Here is an 18,746-nt window from a genome sequence, read left to right as displayed (position 1 = left end):
AAATACTTCACATAGGTATTAATCATTGGGGGGTCTGTTTTGTGGTATTAATCATGAGGGGGGCTGTTTTGTCTGGCTTAGTTAACTAGCTTCCAATCCATTGTAGTGGTTTAAGCAAAATTTTATGTTAAAAGGTAACAGAGGCCAAACATAACCATCATTTCCTCTATCATTTCATCAAAGACCTCGGACGGATTTTATTCTATTTTTTTAAAAAAAGGCAGCATTTTTGGTCCATTTATTCTCAACCAGACAAAACACCCGGGACGGGATCAGTCATGCAACCAAATTATAATGACTATCAGATCAGATAGACCTATTCTTTTCACAAACTTCAATTATGTCGGAAAAAAATTATTTTAAAACGTTAGGTAAAATTCTGGTTGAAATCAAAAGCTAGAAGTCTTAAGGGATTTTTTCTTAAGTTTAAATTTTAAAGTATAGTTAATATTATTGGGAGAGTTTTATTTTTATATGAATCACTCATTTTAAATTGAATTAGGTTTAGATCTTAAAATAAATGAGGATATCTGTGAAGGTTTCATATAAATATTATCCCCGTACTAGATTCAAACTGTAATGTAAATATTATGAAGTCAAAATCTCATCACTTACAAATTATTAATTAGTTTAAATTATTAAATACAAGTATTTCTAACTTAGTTTTAATTATTAATAAGTGAATATAGATTACTAATTAAATTTAATTTTGTGACCACCAATAATTTATTTGTAACATTATTAATAATTGAATATAGGAAGCAATTTACATTCACTTATTATGTAAAATTGTAAGTTGAATTATTGAATACTTGTAAATTAGAAAGATTTATTACAAAAATATAACTTGTAAAGCGCCATTAAAAATTATATAAAAAAGGTTTAAGGGTTTAGATTGTAATTTTTTCTTCTATAAATGCTTTTTTTTCCTTAACACATGTCAAATTTTTATAATATGAACACATTAAAAACATAACAACCTTATAGTATATATATATACACTAGTTTGTCTTCATGTGCAATGCACAGTTTTGATTGTATATATAAATTCAAAATGTATTACACTTATTTATTAAAAAATTATTGCAAAATTTCTAACAATTTGAAAAATATGATAATTGAAAAAAATTTAAAAAAATACATTTTTAACTTTTACATTCTTGATAGTTTATATTATGATTTATGATCGATTTGTGTCAATTTTAGTTTAATTTTTTTAATTTTATGTTGAAAAATTATACGTGTTTGCAACTTCATTATTTGTAAGGTGAAAAATGAAGTATACAAATTTCCTTAAATTATTGAACATGCTTCATATTATTTTTATTCAATTTTTTTCTTAATTTATTTTTTATTTTAAAATTAGTAAATATGTGAAGTTATATTTGATAGTACCTGAATATGTTTGGAATTAATTCAAAAGATTATTAATTTAATGCATTTAAGAATTATTTTATTGCTTTTCACTAAATTTTAATATGCACAAATTAATTAGCAAATATGTGGAGTTATATTTGATATTATCCAAATATGTTTGCGATTAATTCAAAAGATCCAAAATATTTAGTTCAGTTCCATCACTAAGGGGAAAAAGTAATTAATTTAATGCATTTAAGAATTATTTTATTATTTTCACTAATTTTTAATATATAAAAAAGGAAATAATATTCAAAGGAATTGTTTAGGAATATTATAAGAAATATATGTTTAGTTAAAAAATTTTATTTAATACTATGAATATTTTCATTATTAATTGTATTGATGTTAAATTTTAAAAAATGAATAAAATATGTGAGGGTTTATTTTTCAATTTTTTTTAATAAAAAAATTAAGCTTCAAATAAGATGGACAACTACAAAATGAATTTTTGAGATAGAACTTTTAAAAAAAATTATAAAAACACTGAAAATTTTAATGGCATAATTTGTATTTTAATTAAGCCTCAATTTAAATCCATTGATAAATACAGAGGACTACATAAATAAAATGGTGAGATGGAATTCCACAAAGAAAGCTGTTAAAACACAAAAGGACTTAATGAGATAATATCCCTTAATGTTTTGTTTACAAGACGTAACTGATTTTTATATCCAACATTGTATACACAAGTTCATAACTCCATTAAACATAAATTCATGTGAATTTTTAATTATTTTATTTTAAAAATATAAAAGTAAGAGAAGATAAAAGAAATTATTAAAATAATAATAGTAATCATCTAATAAAAGGGTATAGTAATAATTTTCTAATCGAGTTGGCACATGATTAATCTGTGACGCCAACTTAATTAGAGATCTTATTAATTCAATAAGATTAGATAAATTTTAATTCATATTATATATTGTTTTTTAAAACATAATAATTTAAACTTTAATAAGATTGAATTTAGATTATATGCATTAATTTAAATGTGGATAAACTTTAATATCAGTGATATTAATATGAAAATTTTGTTTTGAAAATTAATTTAAAATATGAAAATTTCTAATGTTACCAAATGTAAAAAATTTGTGTTGAATTTTTTTTACTTGTAATAGTGTATATATAAAATATAATATTTCACTCTCAATAGAAAAAAAAAACATTGTGAATCTCGATATTAAGCAATTTAGTCTTTTTAAAAAAATTAGATCAATTTAATCATTGTCAATTTCAAAAGTGAGCAACTAATGACAATTAATTACAATATTAAAGTTTTCATTTGTTGTACATATTTTTTATTGGTATAATAATAAATTTAGCTTTCAATATTTACACATTTGGTCAATATTTGTAGATAATATATAAAAATTGGAAGCTAAATTTGCTATTAATACCAATTAAAATTTTGTTTAATTGACAGAAAATATTAACACTATAATTAATTATTCTTAGTTCCTTGCTTTCAAAATCGCTCTACTCTTTTTAGAGGAATCAATTTTCTTAATGTTGAAATTAAGAATGATTGGAAATGTGTTTTTTTTTTTTTTTTTGCAAAACAATGAATCCCTTCATTTCTAATTGCTAGTATAAATCTTAAATTGCAACAAGGGTGTATGTGAATTTTTGGATCGATTTGATTTTATGTTATAATTCTTTAAAGGTATACGAGTTAAAATCTTTCAAAATAATTCACTAGTGAGAAAAAAAAAATGGAATATGGTAAAGTGTATCATTCCATGGTTAGATTATTTTTTTAAAAGATGTCTTTGATCATGCGTTGCAGATCTTGTTCAGCATGTATTTCAAAGAAAAGTGTAGTAGCTACCTCCTATGGCCATTTTTATCTTCAGCCAAAGTAATTACTTAATTGAAGAGAGGAAAAACAGAGTAATTAAGCAAAAGCCTTGATACTTTTGATGTAGGGAGTCTGGAAATGCATTCAAGTGGGTGGTGGAACAAAAATAAATCTCTTCAATATTAGAACGCAAAAGGGAAAATATTCATACACTGCAAGTGGGAGTTTTCCCATTGAACCAAACTTCAAACTAGGCAGTAGGAGAAGAAACAGGATAGAGACAACATAGGGGTCACCCCCAGATCGCCAATCCATCCGGGCTGTTAAAACTTTGCATTACACCCTTCCATATAAAATAACATCAAGTATCCATGTCTACTGAAAAATTTGTCCGATTTAGAAGTCAATGCGAGTTCTTGCTCCTTTTCTTCCCCTTATTTTTCTCTCTTTTACTTGGTGGCTTAGGTCTGTGTCTAGCAACTCTCTTGAGGGGTTTACTTTTGCTCACAGGTAAGGCGAGTTTTTTATCAACTTTATCTCCGACTGATCTGAGCATCGTAGTTTGAGTCTTTGCACTAGTGAAATCTTCTTCCTCACGAGAAATCTCACTAGTAATCACAGTGACTGTCATGTTTCCACCATCATACATAGTTGTCCCTTCCACAGATAAACAAAAGCCGACCGCATAATAAGATAAGCAATACGTTTGAGCTTTGTATCATAAAAATGCCAGTGCAATATAGCGATTGAAAGCAAAGAAAACCATTGTCCTCTATAGTCGATAAACATTATAGTAGCTTGTGAATCCATCAGTTTGTAGGATTAGAAATATACCAGAAACTGATGCAATTGGCTCTCTTTGTTCATCATATTCGTTGTTCTCATCAATTCCATCAGGTCCCGAGCTTGTCTTGGGAAGTGCTCCCCCATATAGGGCAAATTCTTTTTCTAACTTTCTCTGATGATTTCACCAACCAAAGAAGTAACTTCGGATTGTTTTCAAGTTAGATAGGAAAGCCAAATACAAACATAAAACTAAGTAGACTCTGTATGCAGCAAACATAACACACAAAGTTAAATGCTTGAATCCACTAGGGTTAAAAGCAGATACATGAACTCCTGGAGAGATCCTCCAATTCCTTGTATAATGCTATGTTACTCGAACTCGGGGGGTGATTGTCAAATATTGGTATGTGTTTGCACAGAATGCTTAATGTTTTCTAAGTTTTTCCCATATATCTGAAGAATCTATACCAGTACACATGTTTGAATGTTTGTCTGCTACAAGCATTGGACATGAATTCTTTAGAGAAAATGAAGAATAGGAGCAACATAAGTCTAATTTCATTGCAAAGGTGGGAATGAAAAGGAAGAACAAGGTTTCTCCCAATCTTGTTATTCAAATCTCATTGGCAGATTAATGGTGACAATCCTTTCCGAGTGGCTATGCCTATGATAATTGGTTTCTATTTGCATAGGGAAATGGAATAGACTCGTTGAACTAATTTCCTTGATATATTTCAACAGCCGTAACTATTCGATTTTAAAGCAACCACTATGGCAAAAAGTGCAAATCTAACAAATATTAGCTGCAGTTTGAAGACATTTGATTTGAATCGAAATACAATAGCATCGTCCGAAACAGGTAAAAAGATGGAAGAAAAGGAAAACCTTTTTGCGCTGTTCAATACGCTTGCGTCGTTCAGCCTGCTCTTGCTTCTTATGGGCTTCCTTTCTTCGCTTCTTCTTCCTCTTGTGAAACCCAGAAACGTAATCCCTTACCAATTCACCAATTATCAAAGCAAAGCAAAGCAAATATTAGCCTTTTTACCTAGATTGGAATAAAGAACGAGTTATGCGCGTGGTATGGTACCTGAGATCCTTCTCGTTGAAAGAGACGGAGAGTGCTTTGTTTTTGAGAGCTCTTTTCTTTATGTGGCGGCCTCGGGGCTTCGATTGTAGCACCGGTGCTTCCTCTTCGTATTCTTCTCCTCCTCCCATGGCAGCAAACAGAGCAGCTTCGTCTCTCCCTAGATTGCAATGTGAGGTTTAACGAGCCGAGGTTTTGGAGACAGGCTTTAGGTCTGGGCTCAACGTGGCATGTTTTGGGTTATTAACCCGGTCCAGTATTTTATCTTTCAACCCAAACAAACTCGACAGTGGACGGATTGGAAATCCTAAATGGCGCAATCATTACCCGCCACGCTCCTTTCCCTTTTTTTCTATGGTAAATTTCCTTAAATCTTTATTATTAATCTTTTAATCACTTTTAAAATGATAAAACCATTCAGCTCAAAAACAGAAACCCTTTTTTTCTTGAATATTATCCATTTCAAATTTCATTTTATTTTTTTCAACTATGAAATGGTACGTTCAAAACTTACTGTACGTGATTGATTCATTTGTCTACAATCTATTCAATATTATTTCTCGAACGGTGTTCAACGTCATGACAAATATCATTCACAACATCAACAAGAAAAACGTCATGAAAATATCGAATAAAAAACGAAATTAAAATAATCACCATACCATAAGTCTTGCCCGGTACATTATGTGTAATGTAAACAAATGAATAGCGCCACAGCGTGGCCGCATCAACAATGAAACGAGGGTAGAAAAGAAAAAAAGAGCTATCCAAAAGCAACAAACGATTTGAGCAAGAACCGCGAAGCGAATCAGAAACTTCTCAACCCCACTTCATCCCCGTCCTCTGCCGTCTTAAACCCAACCAAACCGTACCTTCCCATTAATAATTGCCAGATGCCAGCCATTTTGAAAACCAGTTAACACTATGGATCCAGAGAACCTCTCATCCTTCATATCAGACCGAGTCCTCGTCTACGGGAAAGTGGTTCCCCTGACGCTCACCAGAGACGGGAAGCTCCGGTGGAACCATGACGACCGGCGGTGCTTGAACGTTGAGAAGGAGGTTCTCGGATTCACCTTCGAAGGTTCTAGAATCCGAGTCAATGTCGCCGTCGAAAAGAGAGATGGAATACTCTGTTTCGCGAACATGGGAGGTATCGCGAGGCAGAGTTTTGTGTTCGAGCCTCTCTCAGAGGAATCGCTCACTCTCTGGTCTCAGAAGCTTCGTGATTATATTGATTCTTTCGGTAAAATTTTAAAAGAAAGTCATTTTCATTTTTCAAGTTTTATAATTTGAATTATTTATCGTAACAATTTTTGTTTTCCTAACAGGTAGGCCAAAGAGACTACTGATATTTGTGAACCCGTTTGGAGGGAAGAAATGTGCAACTAAAATTTTCGTAGAAGATGTAAGACCTTGCCTTGAAGATGCTGATATACAGTTTACTGTCATAGGTTTGGATTCAATGTTTTTCTCCCCATTAAATCCATGTTTTAACTTAACACAATTCTGTTCTCTTTTATTAATTTCGATGATAATCACAAATTTTCAGAAACTAAACATCAGCTGCATGCTAAAGAAGTTGTCAAAACCTTGGATTTATCAAAATATGATGGAATTGTTTGTGTTAGTGGCGATGGAATCCTTGTTGAGGTTAGTTAATCCAATTCTCTGAATATTGGATTATTATTGTAAATGTGGGTGGTTTTTTTTTTTCAATATCTCAACGTTGTTGCCACCTTTTAGTAGGTGATAAATGGATTACTTGAAAGAGAAGATTGGAGTGATGCAATAAAGATGCCTATAGGAATGGTTCCTGCTGGTGCGTTTTCTCTCTATCACCATGTTAGTATAAGATAAAATTTCAACATGTAATTAGTGAATGTAAATCTGTGCTTGGATTGTGCTTTGAAGGAGTTTATTAATTTTTGGAACCTTTAAAATTTGTGGTTTTATGTTAGTTGTAAGTTGAAACCAAAGCCCTCTCTTTCATAAAAGTTTACCACTTTTGGGACCTCTTCGCAATGATTTTCTGGTTCAGAATGTGACGCGTAAAGAGTTTCTTTGCCAATTTGATTTTTATTATCTATTCAGTATTTTCTGGTTCAATATGATTCTGATTGGTTTGATTTTTTTTTTCCATGCTTAATTAGAAAACTATCTAATGACTTATTTGGACAGTGTTGATATCTGATTGGATATGGTTGTGGATGTAGGAACGGGAAATGGCATGGTGAAGTCTTTGCTGGATTCAGCTGGTGAAATATGTAGCCCATCTAATGCCATTCTTGCTGTTATCAGAGGTTAACAAGGGTGTCTTTTATTTCATTAAGAACATAATTATTTTCGTTCTTTCTCTGAGCAGCAAATAGTATTTCATTTTGATTGAAGAATTTTTGGGCTTAATATAGTACTCCTGACAGGGCATACACGTTCGTTGGATGTAGCTACTATCTCGCAAGGGAAAACTAGATTTTTTAGTGTCTTGATGCTTGCATGGGGTATGTAGAATTATTCCTCCTTCCGTTAATCCAAGTTTGGTAAGGCGTGCATCTGGCTGGTTTTGACTACAGGTCACAAACTTTAAAATTATTGCACTTTTAACATTTAGGCAAATGTTTTTTTTTCCAGGTCTGATAGCAGACATTGACATCGAATCTGAAAAGTATAGATGGATGGGGAGTGCTCGTATTGATTTCTATGTATATCCCTTCATCTGATCTGGTTGTTGTTGTGCACAAGGACTTTTATATAGCTTTAGCACCTTATTTAGGGCACAGCCAGTATGGCTCCATAAATACGTTTGGGATTTGGTAATGAGAATAGTCTTTGTGTTTCCTCTGTAGGCTCTTCAACGTATAACATATTTAAGGCATTACAATGGACGTGTTTCTTTTGTGCCTGCTCCTGGCTTTGAAGAGTATGGCGAGCAAACCATTTATTCTGGTGAACCTTCCTGTGAAACACGCACAAGTCAACAAGAGTCCCTTAACACTCAACAGCCTGGGTACCTTGGATCCGATGTTAAGTTGGAGAACATGCATTGGAGGACTATTAGCGGACCATTTGTTTCAATCTGGCTTCATAATGTACCGTGGGGAAGTGAAGATGTCCTGGCTGCACCCAATGCAATGGTTTATTTTACACTAACTTGTGAATTCAATTATTTGTTCTATTATCCATAAAATATGTCTTAATTTTTTGCTATCCTCTGCCTTATACATGAGCAACTTCCTTTAGCCTTTAGCCCGTAAGTAGCATCTGCAGTGTCATTAACTTCAAATTTTGAGTTTGTCCAAACTCCACTGGAATTGACACTAAAGTTTAGAAAAGATACTACTATGTTCTTCTCTGACTTAATCTTATCACTTTAAAAGCATCCATTAATACAAACCAAAGCAATTGAGATTTCATTCTGTATAATCTATAGCATATGAAGCTTCATTTTGATGCCCTCTTGAGCTCAGGAAAACTTAGTTTGAAGAATGCTACACGCACTAAGGGACTGTTTCGTCTTCAAGACTTTAGAAGCTCTAAGATTCCAAAAGAATTACTACACTCTGTAGAATGTGCCGAGCAAGGACTGGCTCACTTTTTCAATTTTTCATCTCTTAATTAAAATTCCTGCAACCATGCCACATTTACTCTATGCAATTTCAATTATGTTTAATCTTGCACGATGGATTTCACCGTTGAAATTTGAACTTTTCAGGTCTGAAATTTTCTGTTTGATTTCTGTTTCTAACATGCATGCATGACTAATATTACTATCATGTTTCTTTTGATGGTTGCAATTGCAGTTCTCGGACGGTTATTTGGACTTGATTATCGTAAAGGACATCCCGAAATTATCCTTGCTGTCATTACTATCAAAAATGAATGATGGGAGTCATGTCCATTGTCCACACGTTATGTACCTTAAGGTCAGTTAACTAATCGATAACCATTTAACCTTGGGATTGGTTTTTGTAACTTTTCTTCTATATAAAATTTCGAAGAACCATGGTCCTATCTTTAGCAATAAAACCATCCATGTTCTTTGTGATTAACTACAGGTGAAGGCATTTGTGTTGGAGCCTGGTGCTCGAATCGATGATCCAATGAAGGAAGGGATCATCGACTCAGATGGTGAGCTTCTTGCCAGGGGAAATGTAACATACAAGGGTAATGTAAAGTGCTCTATGGCGTACGATAAGCTTCAAATAACCGTGGATCAAGGTTTAGCTACTTTGTTTGCACCTGTATAGAGCCTGTAAGTTGATTATAGATGAGCCCTGTTTTATGTTTACATTGATTTAAAGGGTTTTATGTTACTAAAAAAAGTCTGTTTAGGGGATTGAAATTTTGAAAGGAAAAATGATAATATTTGATGTCATAAACTTTCCATATATAATAATATGATAAATCCTGATTCCACCGCTCAATAATAAGGGTACATCTGATATGAATGAAGCAATAAATATTGTACTACTAAAAAGGAGTGTACATGAATTCTTGACAATACCGGTAATTTGTAAAGGGAAAGTTTAGTTTAAGTTCAAATTTTATTTTACTTACACGTGTAAGTCTTAAATTTAGATTCCAGTCTTATTTTTAGTTTTATTATTCTAATTTATGTTTAAATATATTATAGTATTTTTATTTTAACTATAAATATAATATATATGGTATTACTTGTTATTGTGAACTGTAAATATAACTTGTTATTGTGAATTATAAGTCTAACTTCAAAAAAATTATGTATATCCAACACATACGTAACATGAAGTCCGTTGAAGGGAAAATAGTTAGGCGTGGGACATGCAACAGGTACGATATGAACACACACCAAAAGTGGAAGACAAGGTGATTCTACTTTATACACAGTTGTTCATACTTTGAGAGGCCAGACCAGCTATGACTCGTGTTTCTTATGGTTTCCGTAATGTCAAAACGTTTAAAAGAAGAAAAAAAATAAGAAGGCCCCACATCAAGTGCCCTCCCCCTCAAACAAAGGTTAACAGGTACTTCTAGACACGTTGTTTTTTGTTCCAACAGAAACAGTTCTCTCTCGCTCTTTATATATAGATATGCAAATTGTTATTGGTTGAAAATAATTAAATTGATTGAAATACGATACGGATGAATGGGGGAATGAAATTAAAGGTGAGTTTATATCATATAATAGCAATACTATAATATGAGATAAAAAATAAGTTAAATGTACAACACTGCATTCAATTGTCAATTTAAACTAAGCCTAACAGGCAGAGGCACCCTCGCAGCAGTTTCACTCGACCAGCGCGTATCTGGAGTGCTAGTCGTCTATTCTTTTGGTTTGGTGCTCAAAGCTTTGATGATGATTTGACAAGGCTGATGAGGGGGCATTGCCACCTGGTAGATCTAACTGAATCTTGCTGCAGCAAATCGAAATCAAAATCTTCATCTCAAGAAAAAGCTTTGAGAATTGAGATATGTTGACGTCACTTTGACCTTCTTTGGGTATGGGCTCCCCCGCGCATGCAGATGCTGTCACTTTCCATTTTCTGCTTCTGCCACTCCGAATTTGACCAGCTATATGATATCCTTCAACTGCCCCTCTTATTTCCATTTAAACAATGGCCTTCCATATTTTAACCCTCACTATGATCTTATCTCTTCTATCAACCAAAGGTTTTCAATCTGCTTGATCCAGCCACAACAATTTCATTTTTACTTAAATAAGATTTTATGTTTGATTTTTGTGAGTGATTAAGAGAGACGTATAAAGCCAAAATGGAATAATTTTACGAGGAAACATTAATTGTGATTATCAATTGCAACTCGTTAGAGTTAGACCAAAGTCGTGCTCAATCAATACACATACAGTAACCTCAACCTTATTTTAAGTATATGGTTGCTGAAAATATACAAAAATACAAAACAAGTTCGGTTTCATATCCACGTTAGCTACTATATATATTATAATGTACAATATAAATATAGAACCGGTCCAAGCCAATATTGTCCCGTACCCAAAGTTTGAAGTTTAAACAGCGAACTGCACTTTAGGATTATGTGGTGTGATTCATGCACTCTTCCAACTAATCATAATTCAATTGCACATTTTTTCTAATTTGTGGCTGTCTACCATTGTCCACTACGTGTCACATTTCTCCTTCGAAAGAAACAACAAGAAAAAATAGCATCATTGTTAGATGTGGTCGAGATTCTATATATATGTTTGCCATGTAATTTAAACAACCATCATCTCTTTAGTATTTATCACATACCAAAATATCTCAAAAACTCTTCTTGTCCTCTTCTCGCATCCCCAACATTTTATCCTTTTATCGTTATATAAATATGATATTATTTTATATATGTATACATGTCCGAGGTCTTTGAATGGAGCATCTAAACTTGTCCAACACTTGTCAAGAGGAAGTTGACAAAATATGCATGGACAAGAATGTCAGGTCATTGAAATATTGGTTTTGGAACGTGTTTATATGTACATATATGTATATGTTTAAGGAAAATTAAGGAACAACCATGTAATCATATTATTATTCGATTGAATTAATGTTATAAGTTAACTCAAGATTAATTCAATTAAAGAAATTATTAAAATATTTTTACGTGTTTGAAATAAGCTATATTCTTATAATGATACTCTTATCCTTTTATATGTTTAATAAAATAAATATAAAATTTGGTTATATTAAGATTTAAATTCATGCCAGTAGCATCATCTATAAAATCTTTTTTTTACCATTTTAACCAAAGTTTTATTTTAATATTTTTATATTTTTCAATGTTGTTATCATTTTTACATTTATTGATAATATTGTTTATTGAATTGGTGTCACAAATCAACTTAATACCAACTTAAGAATAATAAAAATACCATAATAAACAATTGAAGTGCATTTGATATTCTTAAACTGATGTATTTATACCTATTTAAATATTCTTTTACTAACAATTTTAACTATTTTTTATTTTAATTTCATAGTATATATGTTATTATTATTAGTTTCAAATTTTACCTTTCTTTATTTATTGTATATTACAATTTAAACTCAAATCTGTGTTTTACATATGCAATTAATGTTTTTATCTTTATTTTCTATTTTAAGACAGGTTTTGACTTTAAAGGTGGTTACCTAGACAATTGGAGTCAAAATAGTACATGTTTATAACGGATATATTAAATTTTTTTATTCAAGTCATGCAAATTCAAATATGTTTGCTAAAAATATATATGTTCAAAATATGAATATTTAAAATCAAATTAAATGCCATAAAACATAGAAAGAGTACATGCTAATACAATGTTGAGGTCATACGATGGTGTCAAGAGTAAAAGGTGCTTAAGATTTAGGAAGAGATGGAAGATACTGAGGGAAATTTAGCAGTTTTTTTTTTTTTTTTGCATAGATCAAATTCTTGAAGGAGAGTTTTATAAAGGTGTCAAGTTTTAGATAAAGTAGGCTAATTTTGGTTTTCAAAATTAAATCGGTTACATCAATAATTTTTTATTCAATTGATTTATTTAGTTTAATTAAATAAACTATTAAAAATTAATTCAATTAATTTTTTAATTCAATTGAATTAATTTGACCAACCGATTTAGTCGATTTACAAGTTAATCTATCTAACCGACTAATTCATTTTTTTTAAATAATGCTAAATTATAAGAGGTGTCTTACCTATGTATCTAAATGTGATAAATGAACATTAAACTTCCTAACAAACTCCCACACATTGGCTTTGTGTTTGTTCATGTATAATACATGCGAAGTGTCAAGTATTCATAAGGAAACAATATGGTGATTCTACCATTTGGTGTGATTGTAACACCTCGAAAGTTGCTACAGTAATAAAGTGCGATATTATCTTTGATACAGTAAAATAAGGAAATAAAATGAAAAAAAGGAGAAATTTTGAGTTATGTTAACAAAATCTATTTAGGAAGTATATTATGATATATTAATTCAAGAAATGATTAAATTACAAAAGTGAGAAAAGTTTTGTGGCCTAAGATTAAATACTTAAAATTTAAGGGGTTGAAGTGTAAATATAGAAAATTTGAAGGACAAATAGTGCATATATTTTAAGGATGGAAGGATCTAGAAACTAAGGAAAATGGATGAATTATGACCAAATTGAATAAGTGGAGAAAATATGAGGGGGTAAATACAATTTTACTAAAATGAGTGATGATTCAATGGAATAATGTTGAAGGATCATAAGGGGCAAAATGGTCATTTAGGAAGAAAAATAATTTTGAAGAGTAATGATGATGTTAGTGATATTTTAGATTAATTAAGTAAATATATGTTTATTAACATTTTGATTTGACATTTAATTATATTTTATTTAGTATATAAGGAAAGACATGTTCACAACTTGAAAAGAAGAAGAAAGAAAGAAAATTTTCTTTTCTTTACAATTTGGTCTTTTCACAAAAATCCACCATTTTCACTTAGAAATCAAAAGAATTTCCATAATCACCAAGAGAGAAAAATAACAATGAGACTATGGGGAGCTAGAATATCAAGTTAGATTCAATAAAATAGAAGTTGGAGGAGAGAGAAAATCAAGTTAAAGTTTGGTTTCAAGAGAATAAGGTATGGATGTTAAGGTTTTATGTTATTTTTAAGTTTAGTAATTATAGAAAAGCATAAAAATGGTGTTATAGAACAGATTTCTCATGAGGAAATATTGTGTTTTTGACATGTCGATGAAGAGAGAAGTTGAGTAAGTGAATCAAGTGGTAGGAGAAGAGAAAAACAAGAGATTTTGATAGAAAATAGGTAAGTACCCATGAACTTCCTTGTTATTTAAGGATTAAAATGTGATCTTTGTAAAGTAAGTGGTAACTAAGTAAAATGAAAAATTAGTGTGAAATAATTTATCATGTGAAGTATGAATTTATAATAAAAGTATAATAGTTGGGTTATGTGCTAGCGAAAAATATACAAAGTACTAGATAAGTGAAATGATGGGAAAATGTGAAATTTTATGGAAACAATGACTAAATTGAAAGACTTGAGAAATATTTGTGGTGGAAATAATTGTAATGACCTGAAATTCACGGGCACCGGAAAAGTGAGTTATAGGGCCTCCGTCTTAGTGAAATAAGTTCGAAAATAATTATAAAAAAATATTTATGAGCCTAGTGGTGTGTCTAATTAGGATCTAATTAAGTGAATTTAGCTTAATTTAGAGTAAGTAATAAAAAGGATTAAATTGAATAAAGAGTAAAAGTTTAATTATAAAGCAATAGAAAATAAAAAGGATTAAAATGGCAATTAAGCCATTGACTACAAATGAGGTGGCATATTGGTGAAATAAAATCAAAGATTTTTTTTAGGTTTTATATATTATAATGATTATTATTATGGTTTTATATTAAATTGTTATGATTATTTAATTGATAATATATTATAAATAAATTAAATAGAAGACAATTGTATGGTAATAAAATATACATGTGTAAGAGTTGTATGGGTACATTTGTAATTTAAATATTTAATTACTTATAATTTAAGTATAAAAATATTTTATAATTATTAATTGTATTAATTAAATTATGAAATTTTTATTTAATAAGCAAATTAGATAATGACATTTGTAATAATATAAATATGTACACTTGTTATATAATTATTAATTTACTTAATATTAAAGTAAAAGATATTTTAATATATTATATTAATATTTTATTATGTTAATAAAATAATAAAGTATAAAAGAATTAAAGAAATAAAGAAACAAAGAAACAAAAGGAAATAGAAACAGAGTTGAAAACGGGAAGCAGAGGAGAAAAAGAGAAAGAAAAAGGGAAAGAAAAATAAAAGAGAAAACTAAGGATTTGAAGCTTGGAGTTAATTTGGTAAGTTAGTTAAGTCCTTTTTAGTTAATTTTGATGTTTTAGGAGCTTTGAAACAATATTTTGATGAAATTAAGTTGATAGTTCAAGAGTTCATATGTTTCCAAGTAGGGTTCATGTTGAAAAAATTATGGAATTAGGGATTTAATTGAATGAATTCTAAGTTAGAATTGATTAAGGGATTAAATTGTAAACTAGGCTATAAGTTTTATGTTGTAGGGACTAAATTGAAGAAATTTCGAAATTAGGAAATATGCTAGAAATTTTATAGTTAAATATAAGTTTAGACAAAATTTGAATAGAAAAAGAGAGTGAATTGGATTAAGAAAATAATTAAGTTTAGTTAGGATTAAATTGGGAATAAGGTAGGAGTTGTTTAGAAATTTAATTATTTATTATAATTAATGCTGTAAATAATAATGTAAATTACTATTATTTTCGTAGCCAACAAAGAACCGGAAGCATCAGCATCGAAAGGAAAGGAGAAAGTCATCGAGGACTAAAACGGGAGAATTACGGTGTGTATTACTATAATTCAAATTTAATTATTATTGATTGCTGAAATTTTAATTATTATGTATGGTAAATAAGACTTGAGGTAAGTATGTGAAATCGATATGAATATTGAGTGAAAATGAAAGTGATATAAATTGAATCAAATTGAATTGAATAAGTGAATTATGGAATATGTGATTATTTGAAAAGTGTATTGATTGAAAATAAATAAATTGCGACAAATGTATGGTGTTGATGATATACACTTGTGTGAAAATTAATTTGTATATGAATTAAGATAATAGATATTTGAATTGAATGAGTATTGAAAATTTTTGTGTAAATGAAATTGAAATTAGAAAAAAATAAAATAAAATAATACCCTATTAACTTGTCGGACTATATTCGATACAAATGGCATGCCATTGGATTTGTAATGTGATGAAGAGATTGTAGTTCGGCCGAGAGGATATTTCTGTTATTATATACTTCGGTTTATCCGAATAGGCATTTAATGCCTTATTGGTGTGTTTGGGAGGATATATTATACCGGTGCGTTATGGAGGATTTACAATATTCCGGGTGTGTTTGGGTTGAACATTCTGGTGTGTTTAGATGGAATCCGCGTATCTGTCATAGTCCGAGCTTTGTTAATAGGGTGAATAATTGAAATGAAATTTTGAAAATGAGATTATTTGTTTTAGCACTATTGAAAAGTACGAGAAAGAATGTATGAACTAAATTATGAATTGAGTTAGTATGAGAAAAATAAATTATGAATTTAAGATTTATGAAGTAAAATAATTTTATATAAAAGTAGTTTAAATAATTATAAAATTTATGGTTGATGTTTGTAATTTATTAATGTTAAATAATCTTGATTTATAGTAATACCACTGAGTATATCCATACTCAGCGTACGGTTGTTTCCGTGCGCAGGTTAGTAGAAGTCAAGTGTCCCGGCTCAGCATTCAGAACAATCCCGACTCCAACACAAACTTGGTGATGTATATTTTTCTTTTGGGTAAAGGTGGCATGTACATAGGTGTTATTTAGTCACTTGAATATGTATATTACTTTGGGTAGTGAAGGATGAATTATAAAATTTAGATGGTTAAATGAAATGGTAAGGAAAGTACATGAGATTTTGATACATGAACATTAAGTTATTAAATGAATGAAGTTTTTAATCAATTTTGAATGATGCTATGATAGTTATTAAATTAAAATTTTGTTAATAATATAAATATTAGTATATGAATGTGAAATATTGGTGTTGGTTGTTTTGGTTTGAATTTGCAGGAGGTTTAGGTAAAAATAAGCAGAAATGTTGCCGAAATTTTTATAAAAAAAAAATTTGGAATACTCGAACAAGTCCCGTTCTACTTTTAATACGTGTTTGAACTTCGAGAGTTCAAGATAGGGACTTAATTATTATATTATACTATGAAAGTTATATTAATTGTAAATTATTCGTAAGTTGTCTGATATGTCCAGTAATGCCTCATAACCTCGTTCCGGTAACGGTTTGGGGTTAGGGGGTGTTACAATAATACAAGTGAAATACATAGAAATTTGATGTGGAAAATGAGATAGTGGAATTAATTATGTGAACTAAGTGAGATGTTAAAGAAAATTTTTATAACAATGAATAGAGAACTTTTATGGAAAAATGTGATTAAATTGGAAAGTTATAAAATTTTACAAGAAATATTGATAATAAAGCACATAGTGAAAAGTAAAAGAATATATGAATTTTGTAATCCAAACTACAATTATTTCCTAGGTTGTGGAAATTAAGGGTTAAATCGTAAATCTAAGAAAATTTATATTAGAAATAGAAAAGTGAAGTGCATAACACTTAGAATGAGAAAAATTGATGTTGTAGTGAATTTTGGAATATTAGTAAGTATTGAATTATGTTATATGTGGTATTAAAAATAAATTATATTGATACATGAAATATTGTGCTAATGACTAAATTACAAAATATATAAAAGTGATATGTGAAATACAGGATAAGGATTATTAGTGAATTATGATGAACAATGAATTTAGAAATATATTACATGTATTAAAGATAGTGAAGATATAAGTATATGGATTATTGGTACAAGGATTAATTTGTAAAGTATGTAAAAACATTATGCGAAAAGTTTAAAAGTGATATGTGTGCATGATATAATTTGCCCAAGTAGACAAGATTAGAACTATTAGGATATTAGTGGCATGCCATTAAGTGACCCTAACGTGCTATTTGATTATTAGCATATTAGTGCTCTCTGTTTAATAGTGCATAATAATGCTCCTCTGTATTAGTTCCGTATATCCTAAGTGTTCTGTTTAGTCTACTATGTCTCTGCTAAAAAGGTAAACAATTTTCGTTACAAGGTAAAGGTTTATCTTCGATTCATATTTGAAATATTGAATTAGTAAAGCGAAGATGTAAGTAATTTGAATGTATTTGAGGAAGTATAAGAAGGATAATGACTAGTAAGTTAAATATGTAAAAATAAATTGTGAAAGAAATAGTGAAAAAATCATGAAAATTTACTCTAAATGGTGAAATACGATACATGTATAAAAAGAGTAGTAATTTTTATAAGTTGATTTGAGGACTTAAGGACTAAATTGTGAAATAAGTAAAAAGTGACAAGTGAATATGATAAATAAATTGTGAAAATAAAATAAAATAAAATAAAGAACATACAGATTTTACGTGGAAACTTTTTCGAGAAAAAAAACCACGAGCAGAGGAGAAGAAAATTCACTATGTCGAATTCGAATAATTACAAGAGGATTAGACTATGTCTATTTATAGGCTTGTAAAGCTATATTCTAGTAAGATTAAAACACCTTATTCTAATTATATAAAATAGATGAAGTTTAATAAGGTTTAAAAAACCTTATTCTAAAATAAAATAAAATAAGTGTAGTTCTATATGAATTTTACTTTTATTTTATTTTACCACTATATTTTATTTAAATAAGGATTCGGGTCATTTAATTCTAACAATCTCCACCTTGACACGAATTATCAATGAACAAGTTCTTTATCGCAAACTCTCAACAAACAAGTTCTCCACCTCTTCCATAAAACCCCTTAAGGGTTTAACTTCAACAATGAACACCAACCAAGTTTAAGCAATGCTCAAACTTGGTTATAGGAAGTGACTTAGTCATCATATCTGCAGGATTTTCATGAGTACTAATTTTGCTCACAACAATATCACCACGAGCAATAATATTACGAACAAAATGATACCGAACATCAATGTGTTTTGTTTTCTCATGAAACATTTGAT

At 29.8% G+C, this 18,746-nt stretch overlaps 2 protein-coding genes across 3 annotated transcripts; one reads left to right on the top strand and one right to left on the bottom strand.

Annotated features, from left to right (window-relative positions):
• Positions 1–3,373: 3,373 nt before the first annotated feature.
• LOC107914003 (nucleolar protein 12) lies at positions 3,374–5,361 on the bottom strand. Its single transcript, XM_016842704.2, has 4 exons — positions 5,091–5,361; positions 4,889–4,994; positions 4,052–4,175; positions 3,374–3,874 (listed from the first exon to the last, which is right to left on the bottom strand). Exons 1-4 carry the CDS (start codon positions 5,216–5,218, stop codon positions 3,621–3,623), a joined length of 612 nt encoding a protein of 203 aa, XP_016698193.1. The 5' UTR covers positions 5,219–5,361; the 3' UTR covers positions 3,374–3,620.
• A 365-nt stretch (positions 5,362–5,726) lies between these two features.
• Positions 5,727–9,462, top strand: LOC107914002 (sphingosine kinase 1). Of its 2 annotated transcripts, XM_016842701.2 has the most exons (10): positions 5,727–6,333; positions 6,419–6,541; positions 6,640–6,740; positions 6,837–6,909; positions 7,304–7,390; positions 7,511–7,588; positions 7,719–7,789; positions 7,934–8,221; positions 8,888–9,010; positions 9,143–9,462. In XM_016842701.2, exons 1-10 carry the CDS (start codon positions 6,012–6,014, stop codon positions 9,332–9,334), a joined length of 1,458 nt encoding a protein of 485 aa, XP_016698190.1. In that variant the 5' UTR covers positions 5,727–6,011; the 3' UTR covers positions 9,335–9,462. The 2 variants fall into 2 exon arrangements, with proteins under 2 accessions (XP_016698190.1, XP_016698191.1); XM_016842702.2 differs by lacking the exon at positions 5,727–6,333 and having other exon boundaries at positions 6,475–6,541; positions 6,834–6,909.
• The last annotated feature ends 9,284 nt before the right edge of the window (positions 9,463–18,746 follow it).

Source organism: Gossypium hirsutum, chromosome A05, assembly GCF_007990345.1.
Source record: "Gossypium hirsutum isolate 1008001.06 chromosome A05, Gossypium_hirsutum_v2.1, whole genome shotgun sequence".
Classification (NCBI taxonomy): domain Eukaryota; kingdom Viridiplantae; phylum Streptophyta; class Magnoliopsida; order Malvales; family Malvaceae; genus Gossypium; species Gossypium hirsutum.
The sequence above is the reverse complement of the archived record's forward strand: the minus strand, read 5'-3'. Positions and strand labels throughout refer to the sequence as shown.